Source organism: Etheostoma cragini, chromosome 11 (assembly GCF_013103735.1).
Source record: "Etheostoma cragini isolate CJK2018 chromosome 11, CSU_Ecrag_1.0, whole genome shotgun sequence".
NCBI classification, from domain to species: Eukaryota; Metazoa; Chordata; class Actinopteri; order Perciformes; family Percidae; genus Etheostoma; species Etheostoma cragini.
The window spans coordinates 21,261,510-21,287,698 of NC_048417.1; the positions used below are offsets into that span (position 1 = coordinate 21,261,510).

Here is a 26,189-nt window from a genome sequence, read left to right on the forward strand (position 1 = left end):
ATACAATACAAAACAGTTCAATCTGTTTGGCTACAAATGTATGACAAACCTGGCTAAATGGATTAACTGTGTTGATTACAGATGTGCTTCAATATGAGGCCCAAATTATAGACAGACAAAGATAAAATATACATTTTCAAAAGCTTTGACACACAAAAATATTTCAGTGGATGAAAAGTTTGGATGAACAAATGAAACCTGCCACAACGGGTTCTTATTTTGCAAAATATGGGCAAAAAATCACACTTCCAGATGAGGTGTTTCCACTTTGAGTGAAAATGGGACTTTATTCTATTTATTTCACTTGAAGAGTATGAGTTATAAATGTAATTGTGGACACTTTTCAATGTCAACCTTGAGATAGATTACAGTCATGGTTATGGTTTGTGCACAAGTGAATGGAACCAAGGCCCTCGTGAAAAACAGTGGGACTTAACTGGGTGAGTTTGCCTCGTGTTACACTTGTGATTGATTGCATCACTGCAGTGGAACGAAGTCGGGTGTCAGGGCTTTTAAGGGTGGCTACAGTACACTGGTATTAAATTTCAATGGATATGCCCTTGGCCAGATAGGTGATAATAGTCCCCCTCCCCCACTCACATGCATGCTCACACACACACACACACACACAGACACACACTTAGTTATGCAGACCATACAAAATAATTCTTCTTGAGGGCAATTGATTAACTTTGGCTTCTTTTGTGTACAGTAACCTTGTTGTAAAACAACAGTGTTGTCTTTTCAAATCACAGTGGAGTAGAAAATAATGTAATGTTCTCAGTTTTAGCCAAAGAAAAGACAAGACTCCCACCCAGATGACTTTAGAACGTGCCAGTCTGTTGGCACAGATATCAGAACGCTGCCACCACACCTGTGCTGACATCACCTCATTCCATAAGCTCTGATTTCGGGTCCACCGTAAACACACTGCATGACAGGTCTGTGTGTGTGTGTGTGTGTGTGTGTGTGTGTGTGTGTTTACCCACTCTCTGCTCTCAGCCGGGTCCTCCTGAAGCTAATTGCAGCTTCTTTCTCTCTCTTGAGTGACAGCGAGGATTTCGCTTTGAGCGACGTCACACCAAGGTGGGAGAAGACGAGCGCATTTTTCCTCCTTATATCGTCCAAAGAAAACACACCGAGCAGACTGTGGCGCACAGACGCCTCTACCTGCAGCCGGTGCGCACCGAAAATTACCACCCCAACTTCATCAGTGCGTAGAGAACGGCCGATATCCAGCACCACACAAAAGACCAAGATTTTGTTTTTCCTCATCATCTCAGCACTGCTTTTCTTCCTTTTTTAATGTTATTTCAGTCTTATAAATATCCCCCCACCTCCCCCAAAGAGTGGCGAGACTCAGAGTGTCCTCACAACCACCATGCGCTGTTTCGCAGCCAGTAAGGACTTTACCGCTTGGAGTTACTTCTCTTTTCTCGTCAGACCGTTTTGAAGACATGCAATGCGCTGCGACAGATAGAGCAGGACGATAATGAAGAGGTTAACCACACCTTTAAAAGCGGACATCTCTTCAGTAGCCTCTTGACCAACTTTGTTGCGCGTTAAGATGCGCCCCAGAGAAGAGGAGTTGGATGAGGAACTTTTTGCGCTCTTGTTGACAGACAGTTTCCAGTGAAATTTTGCTGAGTGAACCGTCGGAAAAACGAGAACCTCCTATGCATTTAAGACATAATCCAACTCGGTGTTGGCTGTGCTCGTCAGTAATTTGATTTTTTTGCTGTGGGGATCTCCTTGAGGATTTGCTGCGTTCACCATGACGGTTCGTCTATCCCGGATCCAGCTGGCCCTGTTCTTTATCTTGCTATGTCCGGTCAATATCATCGGACTCTGGTGGTAAGTGCTCTGTTATTTAGCACGTGTTTTATGTTCCTCTGTCTCGTGTCAACCTGGTATTTAAAACAATCTCACCTGACTATTTTATTTCTGCGCACAAACATGGGGCGTCATCATGTTTTCTATATTTATCCACAGCAGCACAATCACTCAGCATTAGCTTACCGGCTTTTCACCTAAATACTCAGGATAGCTGGGAGTCTTGGGAGCCTGGTCCAAATACAAAAACGATCATCATATTCAAGGCTGCAAATCCATAAGCATTGATCAAATAATGAAATAAACATCAAATTAAATTACAAGTAGATTCCAAGTAGATTAAAGAGTGTTTCCAAAAATATATAGCCTGTTGTTCAGACTGCATTATTTTTATGGTTTTCATGTAATATAATATTGAAATAAACTAAGCTAAAGATGATTTTTTTTAAATCACCCTCAAGTCAAAATATGTGTCAATGAGAACAGGGTGTAGGACAAAGAGACAGAAAAACTGGGTGGTGAGAGTGGTGTCTGCTGCTCATTGCCTGCAGTGATACATAGAGGAGAGAGGACAGGGAGATTGGTGGAGGTGGTGTGTGTTTGTTTGTGTGTGTGTGTGTGTGTGTGTGTGGGTGTGTGTGTGTAGTGGGGGTTCACAGTCAGGAATGTCAGGTGGCCCTCTAGGCGCAGTGGATATGTCATCATAAAACAATCCATATAGACTCAGCTCCGCAAGGTGTGTGACAGACAGACAGACAGACAGACAGACAGACAGACAGACAGACCGTGCAGATCTACTGATAACATATTTTCTATGTGGGTCTCTGTCTGTGTGTCTGTGTAGAGCTTCACTGTCTTGGGTGCAGTTTTTCATCAGACAACATCCAATATTTCTACACACACACACACACTTCTGTAAAGCGGCAGTGTTTGAATGTGAAGCTTTGTGAATTTTTTTCCCCAGCGAATCCTCCCACTGTTCATTCACAGCCCAGTCAAGGTCAGTGTGGGTTGTAGTGTGACAGAGGCTGTGTAAGTCTGCAGAATGGCCTCGTGTGACTGGCAGATGGACTGCAGCTTCAGACGTGTCTCTGAATGGGAACTTTTCCATTATTCTGTCACTTCAAATGCAAATCATTACAGATGTGAGGTGAGCGCAGGTAACCTGTGAGGATTTATTAAACTCACAGAGAATTACTATTGTTTAGAAAAATGCCTACTTTCCATCAGTATTTACAGAATGTATTGGATATGTATGGAATGTAAATAATTACCTACTCCCTACTTTACCTACTTTCTATTTAAAGGTCCCGTGTGTAACGTTTTTAGTTGTTTATTATCAAAATTGGTGTTGCTCGTTCACCAGCACCAGAGTATTTTACCACCACCATCAAATCCAAGTACTCCTATTAGCTTGAAATTTCACATTTGCATTAGCATGAACTGGGGTAGATGCTCACTATTCATGCGCCATCTTCAAATATGTTAGCTGGTAGGGGACAAACTGCTCTGTCTTTTGTGTTTTTGCTGTCAAATGATAAACTCGCAGGTGTTGCTACGGGGTAGCGTCGCTTCCCGGCCCTGGCAAGTTTGAAGAAGGAAACATGGCTCAACAAGACAGTTTGTAGTACTCACCATCTTTAGATCCAATTTTGCAATTAATAAAATTTAAACGAACAGACATGATCACCGGAGGTAAAGCTGGATGAAGACGTGGAGGACGTCTTGGCATTTTGAAGCGTGAAGGCTACCGAAGCTGAAATACGTACTTTGAACTGTGTGGCATAAGGGGGGTTCTTTATATAATTTCAACGCTAGATGGGAGAAATTCCCACACAATGGACCTTTAAAATTATATTACTGATCTGATTAACTTGTTAAATTACTGATTTGAAGTGACCGCTCCTCCTGTTGTAAATGTGGAGTTAACATTGCATGCTGACAGACCATATGCAAATCTTCAAGCTCCCCGGTTGGAAAGCGTGTTACCTTCTGGTGTGGCACTGATCAACAACATGCACTTTACATGTATGAACAACATGCATACACATGTGTGTTCCCAGGATGTTTTAATAAAGATCTACATCCACACTTAAATGCCACAGTTCAAAATCTGTTCTTTAGCCCTCTTTTTTTTTGGCAAACTACAAGAGAGCATCAGTTGAAGGTCAGACACAGTCTCTGCTGGGTAAACCTTCGTCCTGCCACCCTAAATGTTCTCCCTCATTAGTGAGTCTTCATGTAGTCAAAATGATAATTTTTTCTCTTTTACTTATAATTCTTTTGTTTTTAAGCTTGCAAGTGTGGTATTTGGATATTGCCTCAAAAATGCGACCTGTTGATCCGGCAAAAAGAAATTCCTACACTGCAACGCTAAATCGCAATTTTATGATCGCAAAGGGAACAACTTTGTGATCGTTTTCCAAAAGCTAAGCTTTCCCTGTGCAGGCCAGTCCAGATTTGTCAGAGATGGGGTTACTGGAGACAGTTTTCAGGAGTGATAAATGCAGTTTCAGTGTTGATGGAGGGCATGGTAATGACTTCCAGCCAGAGGGGTGCTGGTCTGTAGCGGTGCTGTGACCCAGCTCCGGAGGTAAAGTGTGAGAAAATAATGTCCCTACAGGTGTCACTCATTTACATTGCCTTCAAACAATAAGTGTATTTGAGTTAAATCTAGCAAAATCATCTAACAGGGCTGAAAGCACTTCAAAATGAAAAGGGTATATTAAAAACAATACCAGTATAGAACATATATACAGTACCATATTTAATTTTTATGTTCACATAAGCATCATTCCAAATCTGTGGTGTCATCAATTGTAAGAGATGAAAGACCATGTAATGACTAAGTAATTTATTAAACTGAAGTTGTAAGAAGCTGACCAAAAAAAAAAATATTAAAATTATTTTTAATCGCTGTAATGCTCATGTCATGGCAGGACATTCTACAGGATTTAGGAGATTCATTTTAAATCAAGCTGTCGTGGAAGAGGAATCTACCTCTTTATCCCCACTGACATACATTGTCATCTTCTTTACTCACTCACTTGTTCGCTGGCTCACTTGCACACTCACTAGCACAGACACACATGTGCACGCATTCACGCACATCTTCACACACTCATACACACACAGTGGCCGACTGTGGTGCAGCTAGGGTGAAACCACACCTGTGGGTTGCTCCCCACTCTGCCAGGACAATGATGCTCTCTGTTGAAAGCTGCTGGACATACCATCAATACATCTCTCCCTCTCTGTGTCATGCTCGCTCCTCTTCAATGTCTCTGTATGTCTTTAGCCATACTTGTCTTTTGAAGGAAAATACCTATCATACAGATAGGTTGTCGCTGAAGGAAAAGAGAGAGAGAGAGCTGCAGTGATAGACGGAGAGTGAGGGAGATGAAATGCCGGGAGATAGCTGTCCTTTCAGAGCCTCTGATGATTAGAGCACTCTAATCATTTGGCCTGAGAGCAGAGGGCACAGCTCAGAGACTCAGAGGAGTGAGGAATGCCTTTGCTCTTCTATACTGGTTTTGACTGCAGTGCTTAGCAGGGCCAACTTTGCTCTATGTGTGTGTGTTACAGCCCAGTTTTGGCGGACAGCCCGCCTGGAGCGTGCCACAGGCATACAGGTGCACACACTCCATTTGTCTGTGTGTGTGTGTGTGTGTGTTTGTGCGTGTGTGCGTGCATGCGTGTGTGTTTTAGCTTTCTCTGTTTATGTGTGTGTCAGCCAAAATAGATGTCCGGCCTGTAGATCCTGGTTAATCTGTTTAACATGCAATCAGAGATGTACGTATGCACTCATTCACTCAAGTTATGGGAAAATAAAGGCAAATACCATCGCGTTCACACACACAAACCTCCATCATCACCAGAGGAGAGTTTAATTGTAACAGATCTTATCTTGTCCACCCCACTCCTGGTCTGAAAGCTAGATGTCTAATCAGCAGCAGGGAGATGGGTACAGATAAAGATTAAATGACGATGTGGGTTTGGCATCAGGGAGAGAACTGAATTAAATGTGTGTGGGTGGGTGTGTGTGTCTATGTCTGTGTGTGTGTGTGTGTGTGTGTCTGCGATGTTGTGCATGCATGCATTTGGGGATTTCGTGGTCAGTATACTTTAAATCTGATTCAGTGTCAGAAGGGCAGAGGGTAAAATGGTCCAAACAAATGTCAAATTTCTTCTACAATTCGACAAAGAGGGGCAAACAAAGATTTGGGATCGGCAGAAGCCAGCTTGAAATAGAAACACAACATTGGAACTTGCAATGTTTTCGGTTTTGATGGGATTCAGAGTCCTGTGTAAAGTTGGAGTTTCTGTTGTGGGGAGTTTTGAATCCTTGCCAGTTCTTTACTGTTCATGTTACTGTAGCAGTTACATGTTCCCAGTCTAATGTGTCTACATTTTCTTATCTTCTCTCATTTGTCAAACTGCCTGAAATGGGGAATAAGCAAGATTATTGCTTCAAATTTGACAAATGAATCACTACTTTTTACTACTTTAGTTTATTTGCGGCCTCTGACGTTTGGTTGTAACAATGAAAATGACAACATATATAATGCCTAATTTCATTTCAAAATTGTCCTTAAAGACTGGGATGACTGTGATGCTGCAGCAAACGTCATTATTGGCAAAAATATATGTTACTCATTGTAAGAAAAGCATAGTATCAGGGATGTCAATTAAGCATTTAACAGTTTATTAAAAAAAGACATTACAGAGGCCCGGAGGTGACATGGATGAAAAAAAAAACATGTACTGGGGACAATAACTAAACTCTCGTTTTTCAACCCCGAGATCTTGACTTTCATGGAGGAACAACAAAAAACATCTTGAGACTTGAGTTTTGTGTTTGTCCCCAGGACATGGTTTTTTAATGTTTTTTATTTTTCCTCCATGGCTCCACCGTAAAAATAATTTGAACAGTTAAAAACAATACTTTACAAATCCTTTTTTTTTATTGATGAAAAACGTTTGTTGCGTGGTTAAAAACAACGCCATGCAATCTTTATCTCGAGTGCTAGTTAACTTGGTAGAGCCAACTTTGTCGCGGTGGAGACAGGCTCGGACAGCTGCGGACTTGGACGGGCTGCGTGGATGTACAGGCGGCTCCGCGCTGGGAAAGGGGCTGCATGTGTCACACCAACATGCAACATCATTGATGCGCGACCGGTACAAGCCGCAGCTGTACGTGTGCTGAACAGGAATATTATCTCCGAGCCTCCCGGACAGATGATCTGGGACTCAGTTGCCTGCTTGTTGGTTAATGATTAATGATCTGTTAATTCTACATCGACGACGTTTCATTTCCAGCGCTGTTCCTGTGTCGCTTAAAATTGCGCCAGATATGTGTCCCTCATTTTTGCCGAATGTCCATCACTTTCTGCCTTCTTTGTGTTGTAATTCTAAACTCCGGTGGATTTCTGAGGACTATGGTTAACTTCTCCTCAGATCTCTGCAGGGTAAAACCAGACAGCTAGCTAGACTATCTGTCCAATCTGAGTTTTCTGTTGCACGACTGAAATAACCTTTGAACAGATCTGTTCCACCAAAACAAGTTCCTTCCCGAGGCTATTTAAAAATTGTGCATCATTGCTCCGTCCGGCGCTTCCCAAGATGATTGTGATTGGTTTAAAGCTAAAGTGTGTAGTTTCTGTTGCCCCCATGAGGAATTCTAAGTAATGACACATGACACAGCCTTTCTGTGATCGCGCACTAGATCCCACCACTCCTACACGCAGTTGCTAGCAGCCAAGGAGGACACGGAGGATTAACAAAAACATGATGGACTCTTCAGAAGAGGTAATTATCTTCACTCAAGTTTCATGAAGCTGCCGTACGACACAATCTGAGATGATTTAGCTTTGTAGCAACTCATCTGGCAATAGCTTGGATGTGACGGATGCTCATTAATGTCAAAAAGTTACGCACTAAAGCTTTAAAGACATGCCAATTAACCAGAACATGTTTTTCTTCCATCCCGGAATGGGCTGTGGAGGAAAAGACTAAGGTTCAGCCATCGGTCAGAAAAAAATAATCAGAATTAGCATCTCTAGTTAGTGTGATACATAGCTATGTATTGATGTACGTTACTTCTCTCAGTGGTACTTGTCTCTTTAGATACATGTGGTACAAAAAGCACCAGCCTTCACATAATCTTGTCATTTCAGCCCTCTTGACTCCCTGTTTGGGATGTATTTCCCTTTGGAGAGGGAAGGAAGAAGTGCATCACTGACTATCACCTGTGCCTGCTGCTGCTCAGCTAAATAGGCTGGTGGATTCAATCAGTTTCTCTCTCTCTCTCTCTCTGGGCCAATGGTTTGTTGTTTGGGTTAGGTTTTTCCTTGTGGTTAGTCTTTCTGTTCATTACACTTCACTACACTCATTCAAACGCGCAACACACTATTGACGTGTGATGATTTACTCGGTTGTGAAGGCTGGGTCATGACCAAAAGAATGAGATCCAAGAGCCCAGAATGGGTTTCCTCAGGAGGGTGGCTGGCATCTCCCTTAGAAATAGGGTGAGAAGCTCAGTCATGCTTGGGGAGTAGAGCTGCTGCTCCTTTGCGTCGAAAGGAGCCAGTTGAGGTGGCTCGGGCATCTGATAAGGATGCCTCCTGGGCGCCTCCCTAAGGAGGTGTTCCAGGCACGTCCAGCTGGGAGGAGGCCTCGGGGAAGACCCAAGACTAGGTGTAGGGAGTATATCTCCAACCTGGCCTGGGAACGACTGGGATTCCCCAAACAGAGCTGGTTAAGTTGAAAGGGAAGTTTGTGGTCCTGTGCCGGAGCTGCTGCCCCCGCGACCTGATGAGCGGATGAAGATAAATGGATGGATGAGTCACACATGGTCATATAACCATTGTTTCACTTTGCTAAATAAATCTTTACTAAACATCAGCGCCATATGTTGTCCTCTCTTCTCTGTTCTTCCCTTGAGCCAGGGTGTGACACTTTTCATATTTCATAGATATTGCTGACCCCCATATACATGCTACTTTTCATCTCCATTTGTGGACAGTTTGTGTTTTTTGGCCATCCCTGCTGTTGGGTTTGCCACCATACCAAAGTGTTATAACAGCACAAACTTGGGATTGTTTTTTTTGTAAAATTTTTTTGGTGGTGGTAGTTTCCCATTGGTCACACTTACAGTAATTGCTGCTATTGGAATGGAGTGCAATATAAAAATGATACTGGGTAAGTGGCCCAAGATGGATGGATGGATGGATGGGTGGATGGACTGACGGATGGATGGATGGATGGGTGGATGGACAAATTATGAGTGCTGAAACGTTTTATTGAGAGAAACATTGTTCTTAACCTTGTTTTACATCAGCAAAAACAACATGATCAAGCATGTTTGAAAGTGATCATCAACGTGTCCTAGACTGGCGGGTCCAGAAAACAGGAAAACAATTATTGAGGGCACACTGAACCTCTCACACTGTACTCGCAGGGACACTGGCAAGGTGCTAAATTAGTTCATATCTATTTTTAATTTCTTTGTTTTTTACACCAGACACATTCTTTACATGTGTTTGGATAAGATTTCGACGCTCTCTCTTTAACTGCTTCTCTTTGCCCCGTTTCTTTTTCCCTCTCACACTGGTGTCTCAGACTGGCGCTTGTCGTGACTGTCTTCATCTCCAGCATACTTGAGGGATTAAGGAGGGATGAAATTCACTTAATCGTGGGCGGAGTGAAACAGAAAAAAAGAAGGGCCCCGTACAGTACAGCACTTTATCTATGGTGCCGTGAGATCCTTAATGAAACACGAGGTTGCTCTGAGCACCAATGATTAATCTTGTTCTGACCCACCTCTGGGCCCAGAAAACACTGAATAAGAAACCTTTCTTTTTTCCAAATGTACAGCCACATTATGAAAAACAGAAACAAATGTAAAAACATATCACTGACATGAGCTTATGTAGATTTTTAAAGAAATGCAAGCAACCACAAGGCAAAGGCTTGGATTGGACTAGCTGTTAACTTGTTGCAGGTGGTAGCAGCACCAACAGTCCTGCTATCAGGGCTTTTATTTGGGTATTTTTGTTGCTTTGTCTTGTTTTATCTCTTACTGTACTGTACTTACTGAGCCTCTATCACTGTTTTGGGACTTATCGTCATGAAGAGCTATTCGTGCAAGACAGTCTTTCCTTAAAGCCCTTGATTATATCACTGACTGAGTTATCTGTATCATAAATGACAGTGACACTTTGTATGAAGAGGATCTAATTACTGTCTGGCTTTGTAGTTAATTCTTTAAGTGTGCTTTTATCTCTGTGCATACCTGCACAAAATGTGTCTGCTTGGACACATGTGGGGTTTTGCATGCAAACTGCATCTGCGTATTTGTATGCATCCACTTTAAGCATTCCATTACGAGTATTTGAGCTGTACAAGGTTCACTTTTATCTGTATATGAGGCAGGAGAGTGTATTTTTTAAGCTTCATTGAGGCTGCAAAAGGCCACAGAGCAGGAGACAAACATTAGATACTGTTTTTCTGGTAGGATTTGTGTCAGGCCAACAGTTGCATATAGTATACAGTAAAAGATGCAATGGACATTACTTCAGTGCACTATTTTGTCCACTACTGCTACTGGAAACCAAAAGAGAGCAGAGAAGTGAAGAGTAGACTGAAACCTCCTCAAGCCACCCTAGCTCTGATCAATTACTTGAAAAACAATTTTTTTCAAATCTGCCCCATGCACCTTTTGGAGTCGACAATGGCTTATTCCAAAATACTATTCAACCTTGCAGGGATGCACACTTTTATGTACCAATCTCCATACAAGGCTAAGAATGCTGGGCGCTTGCTGTCATCCTTCTATCCAACTATTGCACCCCATTTTTGGGTATATCACCAGCAACGTGCTTTTCCACCTCAGTTCACTCCACTTTCCGATTGAGACTACATTCCCTTCATGCCATATTTCTAAATTTATATTGAAGACAGTCCAATAGGGATTAACAAGACAGCATTCAAACAAAATGAGGAAATTATTTCACACTGTCTCAAGGTTCAGAGAATTGGAGGACCCAAATGTAGAGACAGTCAGGCAGTGGTGAGCCCGAGGATTTAATCACAATCAAAAGTAATACACCCAAAGGAGTCCTTTAGACAGCAGGCAAAATTAATTCCAGATTGTACATGAAGCAAATGAACAGGATTACAGAGAAACTGCAACACAACAGAGTAGACTCCACACAGAAACACTCAAACTGACCTGACAAAGACAACAGAGACCAAATAGAAGATGTAACGAGGGTGAAACATGGAAAGATGACACTAGGGCTCAAGAACAGGTGAAACCCATCAGGGTGGGCCAGACGATCACAAAGGCGGAAAACCCAAGGCAGGAAGTAAAACAAGACATGACAAGGCAGAAACTGACAACAAAATAAAACAGGAAACTATAACATACAGAACCGTGACACACTCTTTTAGTTGTGTACCTTCTTTAATATGTACAGAACCCTGTCTTTAACATAGGTCAGCTATGTGGTTAAGCTAAAACCAGTTTTATTCAGTCCTGCTATTGCTCGTTTCTCTAATCAATGTCTTCCTCCATTGTTTCCAGTTGTTTTCCCCTTGCAACTTTTGCACAGCTGCTCAGTCTTAGAAAGATACTTCTGAAATTAATTAAATGTGGCAGAGAAACAATCTCTCTTTATCTGTTTTTCTCTAGTCCACACAGCAAAAGGAGATTATAAGGAAACCTTTCTTTTGTTGTCAAAGCTCTTTAACTGTCTCTGTGTCTTACTTCCAGGAATCCATCCAAACTTCATCCAGTACATTTGCTATAGTGTTAAAACTCTACACCTCCTATTGTAAAAACCAGGCTTAGCTATTGTGAGCTGCTGACAGAGTTACCCAGCTCTGCCCCTGGCACGTGCGCACACACAAGCATACACACAGACAAAGACACACACAAACAAAGACACACAGATACACACACACACACACACACACACACACACACACACACACACACAGACAGACAGACAAACACAGACACAGCCTGATAGCAGTGGGTATATAATGAGTGGTTGTTGAAAGGGCTTGTGCGTTGCTAAGTACTGTACCTGTACCTGCTAATTAACACATACAGACTGTCTGTATGATTTCATTATCTCCGTGACTTCCACACGCAGATACACACTTGAGGAAAATACACACACTCACACACACACACTCCCACACACATGGTACACACAGAACACCTGTATTAAGAAATACAGCATTGTTTCCATAGTGATGTTGTCAATAAACTTTTCATTGCAGGAATTCAGCAGTGGGTGTCCCTGGAGTGTGCATATGTGTGTGTGTGTGTGTGTGTGTGTTCTTGCATGCTCCGATCCAGTGCACTTAGAAACTTTTACCATAATTTCCACACACCACATATCATTGCTTATTCTGGATTTTCACTCCCCCTAATCTTCAAACGAGTTGAATTATCAGAATGAACCGTAACTCTAACCCATGTTGTTCGCCATTATCACATGTTCAAGTCCTGGGAGATAGCAGTATTTGGGTGGTTTGCCTCTGGATCATCCTTTCCATGATGTTATTGGCTAAGAGGCTGACACAAGATTCCCTGTGAATGGTGTTTTCATTTAATCACTTGTTGACGTGTTCGTCTGCGATATAAATAGCTTTGTTACATAAAAATCCAATAACAGGGACTGAGTGCAAAAGGATGAATGTGCATGCATGTGTGTGAGTGCAAATGTCTTACTCAATATCAGACTGCCAGGAGAGGGGATTGGCGAGAGTGTTTGTTCTGCTTCTTAAAACAAACTCTCAAAGCAGATGAATGATATCAGGCGGTGCGCTTAACAGGAACAAGGCTGAATGAAAACCTACAAGGTAGTCTCTTGATCCCTCTCGCTCTTCTGCTCTCCCTCTCTCTGTCATGCACACTCTCCTGACTACTATGTAAAACTTGAAGTTATGGATCACATCTGCTAAGATTCAGTGACTTGAAGTCAGCGATGAAGAAGAGTCAAGAGAGAGATGGAGTAAATGAAAGAGGGATGTGAGAAGAGAAACCAAATGTTAGCAGCACAGAGGGTATAAGTATGGGACAGCTAAGCCTAGGAGAAGAGAAAAATAATGGAAATAAAGTCATCTCATAAAACCACTTTCCTGTAATGCCACTGAAGTGGCCACAGAGGCTGGCAGTGCTTCTAAGTGGAAACGCCAAGCCTCTCTTTCCCATTATGAGTTAGAATAAACTATTTATCTTTATTATATACACTCATCCATCAAAACTATTGAGGAGGTCCAGGTTCCACATACAAGATGTATGTATACATATTTTAATTTTTTAAATGTTTGCACTACTTGAGGTACCCTTAATTTACACATTTACATGTGTCATTTTTTTGTTCTTTTTAGTAACATAATATGTGCTTTTTCCATTTAGATGGGCTTAATCTGGGAATTGTTTTAGCAACGCTGATTCAAGGGATATCTGTGGTTAAAGCGGTGAAGTTCTTAACTGCTAAAAAATCTCCAGAGAGGCTGTATCATCAGGAAATCTAAAAAGTCTGCCTTCTGGTTTACCAAAATCAACTTAGCATTAAGATCAACTGTAAACAGCCTGTCTGTTACAGTAAGAGACTTCCAACTGTTTCATTTCCAACTTTGTGAGGACCACACAGTTTTCCCAAGTGCAGTCCAATAGCAAAATACAGACTTGTGAATCTGACATCAGAGCTAAAATGCCTCTGGGAAAGTCTGTGCTCTGTTGTCTCCCACGTGCCTATTCATGAAAGCACATTGTTGCCACAGCTGAGAAGTAGTGGGCAGATTTGGCAGGCTTAGCAGCCACAGAAGGAACTCAGCTTGCATTTGGTTTGTGATTGCTGATGAGGGCCGCCACACTGTTTACTGTGTGCTTAAGTGAACAGGTGTTGCTGCTATTGTTATCATGTTATTGCTGAGAGATTGCTCTCTCCTCTAACATTGTTTAAACCTTTCCAGGGCGGTAGGCAGTCCGCTGGTGATGGACCCCAACAGCATTTGCAGGAAAGCGAAGCGTCTGGCGGGAAAGCAGGCTGAGCTGTGCCAGACTCAGCCAGAGATTGTCAGTGAGGTGGCCAAAGGAGCCAGGCTGGGCATCAGGGAGTGCCAGTACCAGTTCAGGTACCGCCGCTGGAACTGCACTAGCCACAACAAGTACTTTGGCAAAATACTGCAGCAAGGTGAGTGAGAGAGAAATGTTTGATAACTGTCTTTTGTGTCTCGCCCCCCCACCCATTTTCTCGTAAGGTTTGTCACTTATACCTACTTAAAGCAACGGTTCTTCATTTTTGGAGATACACTTAGTCTCTTCTTGCTGAGTGTTAGATGTGAAGATCAATACCAGTCTTTTACCTGTTCAGTATGAATCTACAGCCTTTAGCTTAGCTTAGCCTAGCCACATTCAAGAGGAACAACTAGCCTTGGTCTGTCTAAAGGTAAAAAAGGTTTCATGTTTGGTAAATCTGTACACAGGGACTTCCTGGGGTTAAAGCAATAACTACAAGATATTATGTGTCAATTAGTGAGCTTTCGAGGTGCTTGTAGAAAGAGCTAAGCTAACTCTTTCCCTCTGTTTTTAGTCAGTCTCCTACCTCTGTAGCCTCAAATTGAATGGATGGATATGATAGGGTTATCAGTCTTATCTACTGTAGCTCTTGGTAAAAAGGCAACTAAGCGTATTTCCCAAGATCTTGATTGAATAGTGACCCATATGCAGGCAAAACCTTAATGAGTAATTTGTCTAATTGTTACACAGGTATAAACTCACTGAATAAGCATCAACATTGACTAAATTGCATGAAACAGTTGTTTGGATATGTTTAATTTAAATCAATTCAATTTTATTTATAGTATCAAATCTTAACAGAAGTTACCTCAGGACACTTTACAGGGATAGAAGGTCTAGAACAGAGATCTTCAACAAGAATTACCGGGGCCCCTAGGGGCCCCCTAGTTGTTGTTAATTTTTTGAAAGTTGTTTACAAAAATTCAAATGCCTTAACATAATTTCAACATATTATTAGCAAATGTAAATCCGCCTCTTTGTGAAAAAACCTCAACACATTGATGACAGGATCACTGGGAGGGTGGTCACTAAGATAAACATCCATAGATACAGTTCATTCTCAGGATTCACTGTGTCAAAGGTGTTTTTAACATTGAAACATGATTTATAAAATCTTGCCAACAAATATTTTAATAGCTCAGTATTCTATGCTCTTTAAAGTTATGTATAAAGGCTTTAGGCCGTCCTACACATTATTGTAAAATGCAACTTAATTTCATACAATATGTAGTAGGGAACCCCGAATCTGTCTCTCTCTCAGTTAAGGGGTCCTTGGCTTAAAAAACATTGAAGACCCCTGATCTAGACTCAACAATTCCCCCCAAGAGCAAGCGTTGAGCCCCTTGTAAACAAATGAAGATGCTTGCATGTGACTCACTTCTATGGATTTTTGACCCTTGACCTAGACTTGTGATGTGGAATTCCCCTAACTACCTTTGTGGCTGTCTCCATCAGCCCTTCCAAAAGCCTTTTACAGGGTTTTAAAAAAAACAACCATAAAAAATATAGTCATGTCCCAAGTTTTTTGGTGAGAGTACCTCAGGTTCTGAACCCATGAACTCGGGTCCACAGCTGACAGCCTTACGTCAACTTGAGGTCACATCCCTGCCTCGTGGCACTCCAACAGACAAGGGCAGCTGTTGTATTTCAGACCAAACGTATTCACACTTGACTGACTCTCCTCTTCATCAGATTGAGCACGCTTGAAATAATCAGCTAAAATTGCCTTTTTCTCTTAGCATCTCTCTTAAGATCTCTTAACATCTTCCTCCAACTCTTTGATGTCTGTAATATAACTGATGTTGGGTCACCACTAGGTCCTCTCCAATTACTGTGTTGGTTTTTCTCTTGTATGATTAGATTAATAGAGAGCTGCCTGTCTGCTCTTTGACTGGTACTACAGAGAGCCTTTATCTCTCTGCTTAGTCAACAAGAAATAACCAATATGAATATACAACAAAAAATGTGTCAAGCGTGTTATTAAAACCATTTGGGGACTCCTTGTTGGAAGATGTGCGTACTAACGTAGTACCCTCGCCTATCTTTAGCGGCAGTGCCACATGAAATGGTAATTATATTACCAATAATCAGTACTGAAGCTGCATAACTTTCTGATTTTGGAAACCTTATTGGCTTCAATGTACATACAAAAATTAAGTACCCTTTTGGGAAGTATATTACTCTTAAAATGCTGTTTGAAAGTGACAAAAAATATAACATTTTCCTGTACTGGAAAGAAAAAGCCATCACCGGGAATACGTACGCATGTACTGTAACATTAAATGTACGGTGCTAATGCTGAGACCAAGTCAATCATATTTATATTTTTTCATTTATCAGAAATATGTAAAATAATGAATTATGTGTCATAATTATTTTCCTGGTTTGTAAAGAAAAGTCCTGTCCGTTTCCAAACACTGCTGAATCTCAAACTCAGTTGTATTGTATGTTGCAGTAAGGAAACCGATATCTGTCATCAATATTTAGTTGTATGCCTCCGAGAGCAAAGCTAGGAAACTGAGACTTTCATTCTTAGTTCTTTCTAATTGCAATGGAACCTTTTTTTTAAATCCCACACTAATCTAATGAACATGAAGCCACTTAAAACACAGAATCTTCCTTGAAATCATTCTCTCTCTTTAAACCACTCAAGGAACATTTTTACTCACAAAATATCCAGGACCATACATCTTTCTCAGCAAAAATTGCTTCTTACATTAAACGACACCAGCCATCTATATGAGTAGGATTTGGACCCACTCCCTCATAAGAGTTTACATGTTTTGTAAGTAAGTAGATGGACCTGACTATGTAATAAAAAGCATGTTTTTTCTCTTATCTCATTTGACACGGTGTTGCCTTCGTCTCCGCGGGGAAAAAAGAACGTAGACATAAAGATAGATTGAGTCAGAGAGGAAGAGAGAGGGAAAGGGGACAAGAATCTACCAGTAGAAGACCGTGTTGCAATTAATCATAAATTCCTGCCTGTCTGTGTATAAGGGGGGCCAAAGTGCTCCTCTGTTTAGAAGTCTTTGTCCTCAATTACCTGGATTTGATCCTAATGGCTGATTATCATGAACAAGTAGCAGTAAATGTCAAAATAAAAGTGCCTTCGTATTTAATGTTCACCCTTTCCAAGTGGATTACTTAACCTCATTGGCCTCACTTTAGATTTGATGTGATAATAGACTCTTCAAAATTATTTTAATGACAGGCCTTTTTATCTGTAGAGAAATGAGACAATCCTTAGGGTGGGATGGGGGGTGGGGTGGGCATGAGCATACTGTGTGTTGTGTCGTATTTGTTTTTGGAAACCGAATGTTGGCTTTTAAGCTCGAGGCCTTCCTTGCTTCCCTTTGGACTATTAATGCATTGCGTGGCTTATTTAGCTGCATGTTTCCAACTAACACATTTTATGGAGATGCATCAGTCCCCTAATATAACTTAAGTTTTACATGTCTGCATGTCTGCATTTTTCCTTCATCTGGTGCCAGAAAAAAACGATTTTCTGTGTTCACATGCAAATTTGTAAACGTGTTTTAGTAAATACTTTGTAGCACATCAACCTCATAGTTATTGTGATTGTAATATACAGTAAACGCTGGTGTAAGTAGGTGGTAATGATGATGTCTGTGTGCTATCTGGTTTGGGTTTGTAAATTGGACTTCTGGACCAAAGAATATTTCAGTGTGTGTTTATGTTAGGATTATAATTGTACAGTCATAACAAAGCCACCATTGAAACATAAACCACTTGTATCATGTGGTGTGTTCATTAGTTAACCTTCCTTAGAAAAGGGCTCGGCTTTGGGACATGTTAAAGGGTAGCAGGGCTGCTGTCTGTCAACATTTGTGTGTCTGATTGCGAGGCTTGTCAGTGGATTAAGGAGATAAGTGTGTGTGTGTGTGTGTGTGTGTGTGTGTGAGTGTGTGTGTGCGTGTGCGTGAATCCGTGAGTGCATTCATGTGTCCATATTTCATTCATTCTAATTTGTTTGCATATCCAGCTCTAGGGCTGAAATTACACACAAACAGACATGCATGTGGTATGGTGTAAACATCAGCTTTTTCAGTTAAACACTTTTGCATGAAGCCACTTGAAATGAAAGGCTCAGAGAGAGGTGTGTGTATATGTGTGTGTGTGTGTGCGTGTGTGTGTGGGTGGGTGTATTATAGGGGATTTAGTTGATTTCACAACATTACTGAAACACCGCCATCTTACACCGTTATTGCAGCGTGTGAATGAATGAACATGTCGACACAGGGATGACAACTTATTTTACGTTGGATTTGAAATGTTCTCTACTCTGGACTAAAAACCTTTCACGTACATTCAGCTTCAGGTCAAATTTCTGGTTCATTGTCATTAATTGGTAGTTATTATCTTCTTTTCTCTCCACATTGTTTAAATAACATACAGACTTCAGAGCGGTCATGACTTGCAACGTGAGCCAGCCAGCAAACAGCGATGCTGGTAATCACATAAGGGATGTAGCGGCTCTTTGGAAGTCATCATAGATTATTAACAGGATGTGTGTGTGGAGTATTGTGCCACTGTAGAATAAACAAGGACTTCTGCTCTGGGCTGTACAGTGGCTGCAAAGTAAATTAATCAATCAGTCATCAATCATTTGAACCATTTTCACTTAATGACTTTCCCAGGTAGACACACAGATATAGAGACAGGTATACACATGTTTACACCTTTACCCATACTTTGTGTGTTCTTGTATTTAACTGGTATTTATAATAAGTTAGTGGGGCGGCCTCTAACTCACCCAGTAAGAGCGTTCGCCCCATGTGGGCTGAGTGTCAGCCCCCATCTCTTTCCCCTTTCATGTCTATCCACTGTCACTTTAATAAAGGGAAAAACCCCAGTTCTTTTTTTTTTTTTTATAAAAAATAAAATGAGTTAGTATAACCACTGTACTGTATGTTTGGCACACAATATGATGCAGTGATTCCCTCAAACTTGATAGTGAAAACACTCGCCAAGGTTTGATTCATGTGATGTGTTAAGCAAAAACCAGGCAAAGACGCAGAGTGGCGTACATAAAATGCTGATTGGGTCTAAATGAATAAATTATATTAAATAATACATGTCAGGCAGTTTTATCATTAATGAGAAAGGGTGTTGCAGTGTGTTGCTTTTGACACCTGCACATCATTTCTTTTGTGACTCAGTTTGTATTGATACAATATAATAACAATAATGTGGCAGAGTGGTTACGAGATAGCTCAACATGGAGATGTAGAGGTGGTCTCACGTTTAAAATCTAACAATACTTTGTTGTTCCATCGCCTCTAGAATGTCACATGGAATAGAATACACTTTCTGGTCTGACCCCCCCCCCCCCACAAAATCATTTGTCTGTGCCTTTTGAAACATTTGCAAATAACTGTTTTGGTTCGGTTAGGTTTAGGCCCAAAACAGCTCAGGGAAAGATGGTGGTGTATTTGTTCATGCTAGAAAAACACGGAGGTTTGGGTTAAAATGACTTCTTTGTTAATGTAATGGGACCTTTGTTACCATGGTAACAATAATTAAGACGACAGCTGACAGCTGGAAACGGGTTACAGCAATCAATCTTTAAGGTTCGATGTTGTCTTGACCATCCACCCTGACCTCTGCATTGACTTTGTCGCTCTATGGTGACATCCATTGACTTCATTGTTTGCTCCTATCACAATTACCGCTAGGGCTTAGCTAGGGCGCTTATACTCCTGTCGTTTTGAGGTGCTTGCACAAAAGACTGATGCTGTTGATTTTCTTAAAATGGATGGATGAAGTGACATCTCTGCCTGTCAATGATCACTCCAAGCATTGCAGTCTTTGGGTTCCCAGATAACATGTCCATGTTACGGATGTAAGTAGGTCCAAACCTGTTCAAGGTCTGCTCTCATTGGGTAATGTTAGTCAAGTACTGTTTATTGTTCCTCCTTTTGTGTGTAAGATAATTCTTCTTGCACTGTAGATTATCTTGTATTCATTTCCACCTGTACTTTTGCTTTCTTAGACATAGTTTCTTTACATTGACCAAATAGTGTGTAATTTGATAGTGCTCACAGATGATTTCACATTAAAGTACTCTCAGCTTTAACATCCCTTTCCCTAAAAGTATTACAAGAATATGTGCTAATTCCTGCAGAAGGGCCTTCTGGAATTAGAAACAGACGTAGACAGGCCCAGACACCCGCCATGGCAGAGAATTTGTTTGGAATTCATGTCTCCGAGGAAAATATGAAACAGGGAGCCTCAAATCATCCGATTTTTGTTTTACACATAACAATACTCCTCTCTCTGTATTTTATCTCTCTTTTTTATTTCCTCTCTCTCTCTCTCTCTCTCTCTCTTTTGGTTTGTCTGCTTTTAGATGTTGATTTTATTTTCCTCCAGGCTGCTGATACCACGATAACAATTTCAGTGATAATTAGGTCAAAACATTTATTGCTTGAATTAAAACATCTATCAACATGATATTTTCCTCATGCTTATTTCCTGTGTTGCAGTGTTTCACCAGTGCATCCGAGGACATGTCTGGACACAGCTCTTGTTGCTATCTCCTTATTGTACTGTTATTAAGATGTGAGCTGCTGATGTTTCACACATCACACAAGTGTCTCTTAATACATCCAGGAAGGTTTTGGAGATGACACATCTTAAATTAAGTATGTTGCTGCTCCTGAATATCACAGCCCTGTTCTGCTGAACATCAGGGACAGCAAGGTGTGGTGTTAACTGAGCTGCAAGGATGGTATAAAGCGCGCACACACACACACACACACACACACACACACACACACACACACACACACACACACACACACACACACAAACCCACACACACACACACACACACACACACACACACACAGAGTTGCAAAAATACTCTACACGCACCACCATGCACATCTAAAGTCACACACAAATAAAATTAACTGATTTATTTAACCTGCCAACAACCACAGCAAATCCAGACAAACCTAGAGGTAAAATCCACAAGAGTCGTTCATTTGATTAAACACAACACATTAGACACGCTGACTATTTGTGAAATGTCATGAACATAAAACAATACTTTTCACACATGCACACACACGTACACACATTTGCCTGCATTGGAGATAACTTAGGGTGTTGGGGTGAACAGCTGGTATTGATATCACGGCACGCTGGGGTGTGCAGGTCTCGTCGCACGCCACCCATTGTGTGTGTGTGTATGAGTGTGTGTGTGTGTGTGTGTGTGTGTGTGTGTGTGTGTGTTACCATTCCTAATGAATCCCATTCACTGAATCATGCGATATGGAGTTGGCAGTGTTGACGTTGGTGACTGCACGCTCACAGCTTTCCAGCTCTTGGAAATAAAAGTCTTTCACTTAGTCTCCCCACACATACAATGGCTCGTTAAGTGGCTATTCTTTTTCCCCCTTTTATTTCTGTCTAACACACACACATAGATATTCCCAGTCCCTAGTTTCTCATCTGTCTAGGCAGAGCCATTGAAATCATCAATGTCCTGAACAATTCTCACCGCTTGCTTGTTTCTAGGCAAACTTTACACTTTGTCTTATTGTCAAGAAATCTCATGAACAGTCCGAACTTCAGCACGGCATTAATCTGTCTCTGAGTACAGTGGCCTAAAGCCCATTCATTCATATCTGATGACATACATCCGGGTGACAAATATACATCTCTATTTAAAAAAAGGCCCAGCAATTTCCTGAAACACGTGTGGACATTGTAGTCTTTAGCAAACTCATACTGGAGTAATTACTGCATTTGTTTGGGACTACATTTAGCAGGAGTTGAGTTAACATTTATTCCTCTAGTGAGTACAGTATTTATGGCAAAAAATCTACAGTGCCTATGTTTATTGTAATAAAGGAAAATATTACAGAGTGCAATGGAGGGGTTCACCTACAGTATTTTATACTGTACTTTTAATTTAAAGTCTCTGGACAAAGAGAACAAAGACGGCATAAGATATGTCCGATAAAAGCCTTCTCTTATTTCAGTCCAGACGGTCTTTGAGATGCTTTCATAGCTGCAACGACTGAGGATAAAGACGTGTTGAGCCGATGGTGAGAATGATGCTGAAGCCGCTGGCGAGGACAGACGATCAATTTGCAGTTGTGGTTGGACATGACTTCAGCCAGGAGTGTTAAGCTCTACACCCAAAATAAACCAGCAGCTGTGGTGTGTATGAGTGTGCACGAGAGAGAGAGAGAGAGAGAGATAAAGCCATCCTCTCAGCACCACTCATCTCATGATGCTTGAGATCGTAGTAATGGACCTGGATTGAGAGAAAGGTGCTTTTATCCTGTTCCATGTAGCTGCAATACTGACTGACTGGATGGACGGATGGATGACTGGAAAATAGCTTATGTCACTTGTAGTGCTCCCTCTTCTTTCTAGCTGTTGTCCTGTGGTCGATTGAGTATGATTAAAAGATGTCTGAATGTGGTGTGGGTTAATTTTGAGGTAATGTACATGTCATGCCACTGTTTCATAATGAAAATGCTGAAAGTGTTCAAATGAAAAAGGTCAAAGCCTTGGTGCATTTGTTGAGGATTGCTTGTTCTATTCTCTAAAACGTGTTGTTCCAAAATACTGCACCTGTTTTAATGGAGCTATTTTTTAGTCTTTATAACCCATGTTCAAGAGCATATTTGTCACTGCAATCAAAAACCAAGTATCAATCACAAAAATAGTTGATTTTGAGTGAAAAGTTTTGCTTGCAAGTCAAAAGGTTTTGTGTACCACAGCACCAGAGCTGCAGCCATGCATCTCTTGGCTGCAATACTTGAATGTGGGTGTGGCCATGCCCAGACAAACCCACCAATAGAAACTCTTATCTAATCCATGATTCAGAATCAAACCTTTTGATTCAAAATTAAATATTTTTGTGATGCAAAAAAGACAAACTTGGTTTTTGTAAGAGAAATAAGCTCTCAAACCTTTTTTTTGCTTATAAAGAAATAAAAGCCATAGTTTTCAACCTCCTGTTTAAATTCTGTTTCCAACATAAAGTATTACTTTAATGTATACTTTCACATTTTTTAATACATATATCCTAATTGTTTTATTAGCTGGTTAGCTTAGTTAGTAAATTTCAATCCACAGAGAATTGCACACAGCCAATTTTAAGAAACAGTGCCTTTAAACGAGCCATCAGGACTTCTCTACGGCTGTGATGTCACAACTATAGAATGTGTTGCTACAGTGAGATGCACAGTCATTCCCCCGGCTGCAATGACAGTGCAGAGACTCAGAGAGTGCAGATGCAGAAGACCTAGAAACACTGACCAATCAGAGCAGTCTGGGCTTTTTCCTAACATAAAGGCAGGTAAACATGTTCTACTACAAACCCAGACTACAAATATGAACCTGAAAATGAGCATAATATGGGTCAGATTTTGCTATATGTTATCCAATATCAGTGTCCTGCATTTTGGGCACTTGCAAGTGCAAACAAAAGTTTGAACCAATCAATAAATTAAAGTCTTCCTTTGCTTGTCCCTTGTACTGTAGATATCCGGGAGACAGCGTTTGTTTATGCCATCACGGCGGCTGGTGTGACGCATGCTGTAACCCAGGCCTGCAGTATGGGAGACCTCCTACAGTGTGGCTGTGAGGCGACCAGGAACAGAGCACCTCCAAGACCGTCTTCATCCTCCCCCTCCGGGGATGGAGTCAAGTGGGAGTGGGGGGGCTGCGGAGATGATGTGGAGTTTGGGTATGAAAAGTCGAAACAGTTTATGGACGCCAAGAGGAGAAGGGGCAAGAGTGACATCAGGACACTCGTTGACCTTCACAACAACGAGGCTGGGCGGCTGGTAAGACATAGATTCAGAATGAATACCTCAGGATGTCTGTGCAGTTTCGGTTTACATCTTCAAGAGCACAGTTAAAAATAGATGAAATTCAAATGTAATGTTTGAATAAAAAACATGTTTTTCTGCTACTGTGCTGTGGTGTGCACAGGCATGATATTTTATTATACTCAAAGATCTTAGCATCAAAGGTGTTACTTGTCCTGTGGAATGTTCCATCGTTCCACGGAACATGCAAAAGAGAAAGACATTGCCCAGAGCCATATTTGTGTAGCGGCGTAAGCTGATATTCTTACAAGAATCAGGTTTCTGAAACACAAAAACAAGAGCGTGCCACACATTTTGTCTTTAAGCCTCAGAGGCAGGTAGCTTCTTATGTTTCCACAGCCCTTGTAGAAGTTTAAAGTTCCTCTTTGTTGGCCAAATGAACACCGAGTGAATTATGGCCTCGATGAGTCAACCTGCTAACGAAAGAGTGGAAATAAAGTAGCAACTTTGAAAGTAGTTAATTACGTTGATTTGAAATATACCTCGGTAAATCTTCCACATCACATTTACTTTAAGCTGTCAGGGTTTTGTCTGTTTGTTACACCCACTTGCTGAAATGTTGACACATGCACAAGCAAAACACAGAGTTGCAAAGTTCACTTTGGTTGGGTCAAAGGCAAGTGGAGATGAGAGGGGAGTATTTTGGGATATAGTCCAACTGCATCATTAGCAAACTGAACACAAATTTGAACAAAAGAAGACAGCTGCGCACAAATGCACAGAGGTTAAGAAATAAGGGTCCTGCAAATGTGTGTTTATGTGAATGCATGTGCATGTGCTTGTATTCACAATTTGCAAGTGTGTTCGTGTGGGTCTATGTGTATGTGTGTGTGGGTCTATGTGTATGTGTGTGTGTGTGTGTGTGTGTTTGTGTGTGTGATGGGTTAATTATGTGCAGTAATAGTGAATGATCTGTTGTCAAGGCTTGTTAGATGTAGGAAGGCCAGAGGCAAAATGAAGGGAGAGGGGGGTTGGGGAGTTAAATTCCTTCTGAATAGCGTCTGCTTTTATCTTACCTATCTATCAGTGTGTGCATGTGTGTGTGTGTGTGTGTGTGTGTGTGTGTGTGTGTGTGTGTGTGTGTGTGTGTGTGTGATCATGAAAACTTATAATAACTTATAATAAAATAATAAATTACTTGCCACTTATCAAAAGCAGTCCTGCTTCACTTCACCGTACAAGTTTAACAATTTCCTTTGTTCCTCATTTTTTGTTAAATCAACCTTTCTCTCTCTCTTTCTACATATGCGTCCCCCATTTGCCCTCCTTCACCTTTCTGCTTTCCCCTGCCACCCTGCTACCCTAAACCCACCCACTGCTCTGTGTTTTCCCTTCCCAGGCGGTGAAGCTCTACATGCGGACAGAGTGCAAGTGCCATGGCCTGTCAGGGTCATGCACTCTGCGCACTTGCTGGAAGAAGATGCCTCATTTTCGTGAGGTGGGCGACCGCCTGCTGGAGCGCTTCAATGGTGCTTCCAAGGTGATGGGAGGCAACGATGGCAAGACCCTGATGCCTGTCGGCCAGAACATAAAGCCACCAGATAAGCAGGATCTGATATACTCTGACGAGTCGCCCGATTTCTGCCTTGCAAATCGGAAAACTGGCTCACTGGGGACACGGGGGCGCATGTGCAACAGCACAGCCATGGACATCAGTGGCTGTGACCTGCTTTGCTGCGAACGTGGCTACCGGGAGGAAACAGTGGTGTTAGAGGAGAACTGTCTGTGTCGTTTCCACTGGTGTTGTGTGGTCCAGTGCAAGAAATGCTTGGTCCGAAAAGAAATAAGTCTCTGTCACTGACGAACTTAGGTTGACAGCAGTCGATATGACTTGGTTACTTCTACTATTTTTTGAGGTTTTTCCTTTTGTTTGGCTTGTGTGAAAGAAGAATACGGTTTGGACTTTTATGGTAATCCTTTTGTTTCAATTTTTGCACGAGTCACATTCAGATAATGCCCCAAAAATGTTAATTTTCAATAATATTTAATCTCAACTCTGGCTGCTTTGGTCCCCAGGAAGGTTGACAGACGTCATTGTTGCTGGCCAAAGGTTCAAAAGGTACAGAAAATAAATGCAACCATATGGAAACAATAGAAGAGAGGGGATTAAATAGATTAAATAGAGAAATGAACTACCTTTTTTTACTCTTTTTGTTTAGGAAAAGGACCAAAGAATGTGAAAATTTGTATGGAGGTTTCTTAGTGTCACTTCCACTACCAGTTCAACAGCTGAACTTGATGTAGACTGCCATTCAAAACCAAAGAATTTAAGATTTCATGGATTCACCCTACATGGTGTTCGCTGAGCCTGGTCCCCTTTATATTCTTCCTGTTGCTACTCTTGTCAAGTATTACATTTTCACACGGTACATATA

General features: G+C 41.4%; 1 protein-coding gene and 1 long non-coding RNA gene across 2 annotated transcripts in view; one reads left to right on the forward strand and one right to left on the reverse strand.

The window, feature by feature from the left end:
• LOC117953531 overlaps nt 1-26,189 on the reverse strand; it is a 96,649-nt gene that overhangs the window by 36,389 nt on the left and 34,071 nt on the right. The gene's annotated exons all lie outside the window — the stretch shown is intronic.
• On the forward strand, nt 994-25,998 carry wnt6b (wingless-type MMTV integration site family, member 6b). The gene is made up of 4 exons (XM_034886664.1): nt 994-1,854; nt 13,828-14,048; nt 23,465-23,769; nt 25,154-25,998. The coding sequence occupies exons 1-4, from the start codon at nt 1,775-1,777 to the stop codon at nt 25,613-25,615; spliced, it is 1,068 nt and encodes a 355-aa protein (XP_034742555.1). The 5' UTR covers nt 994-1,774; the 3' UTR covers nt 25,616-25,998.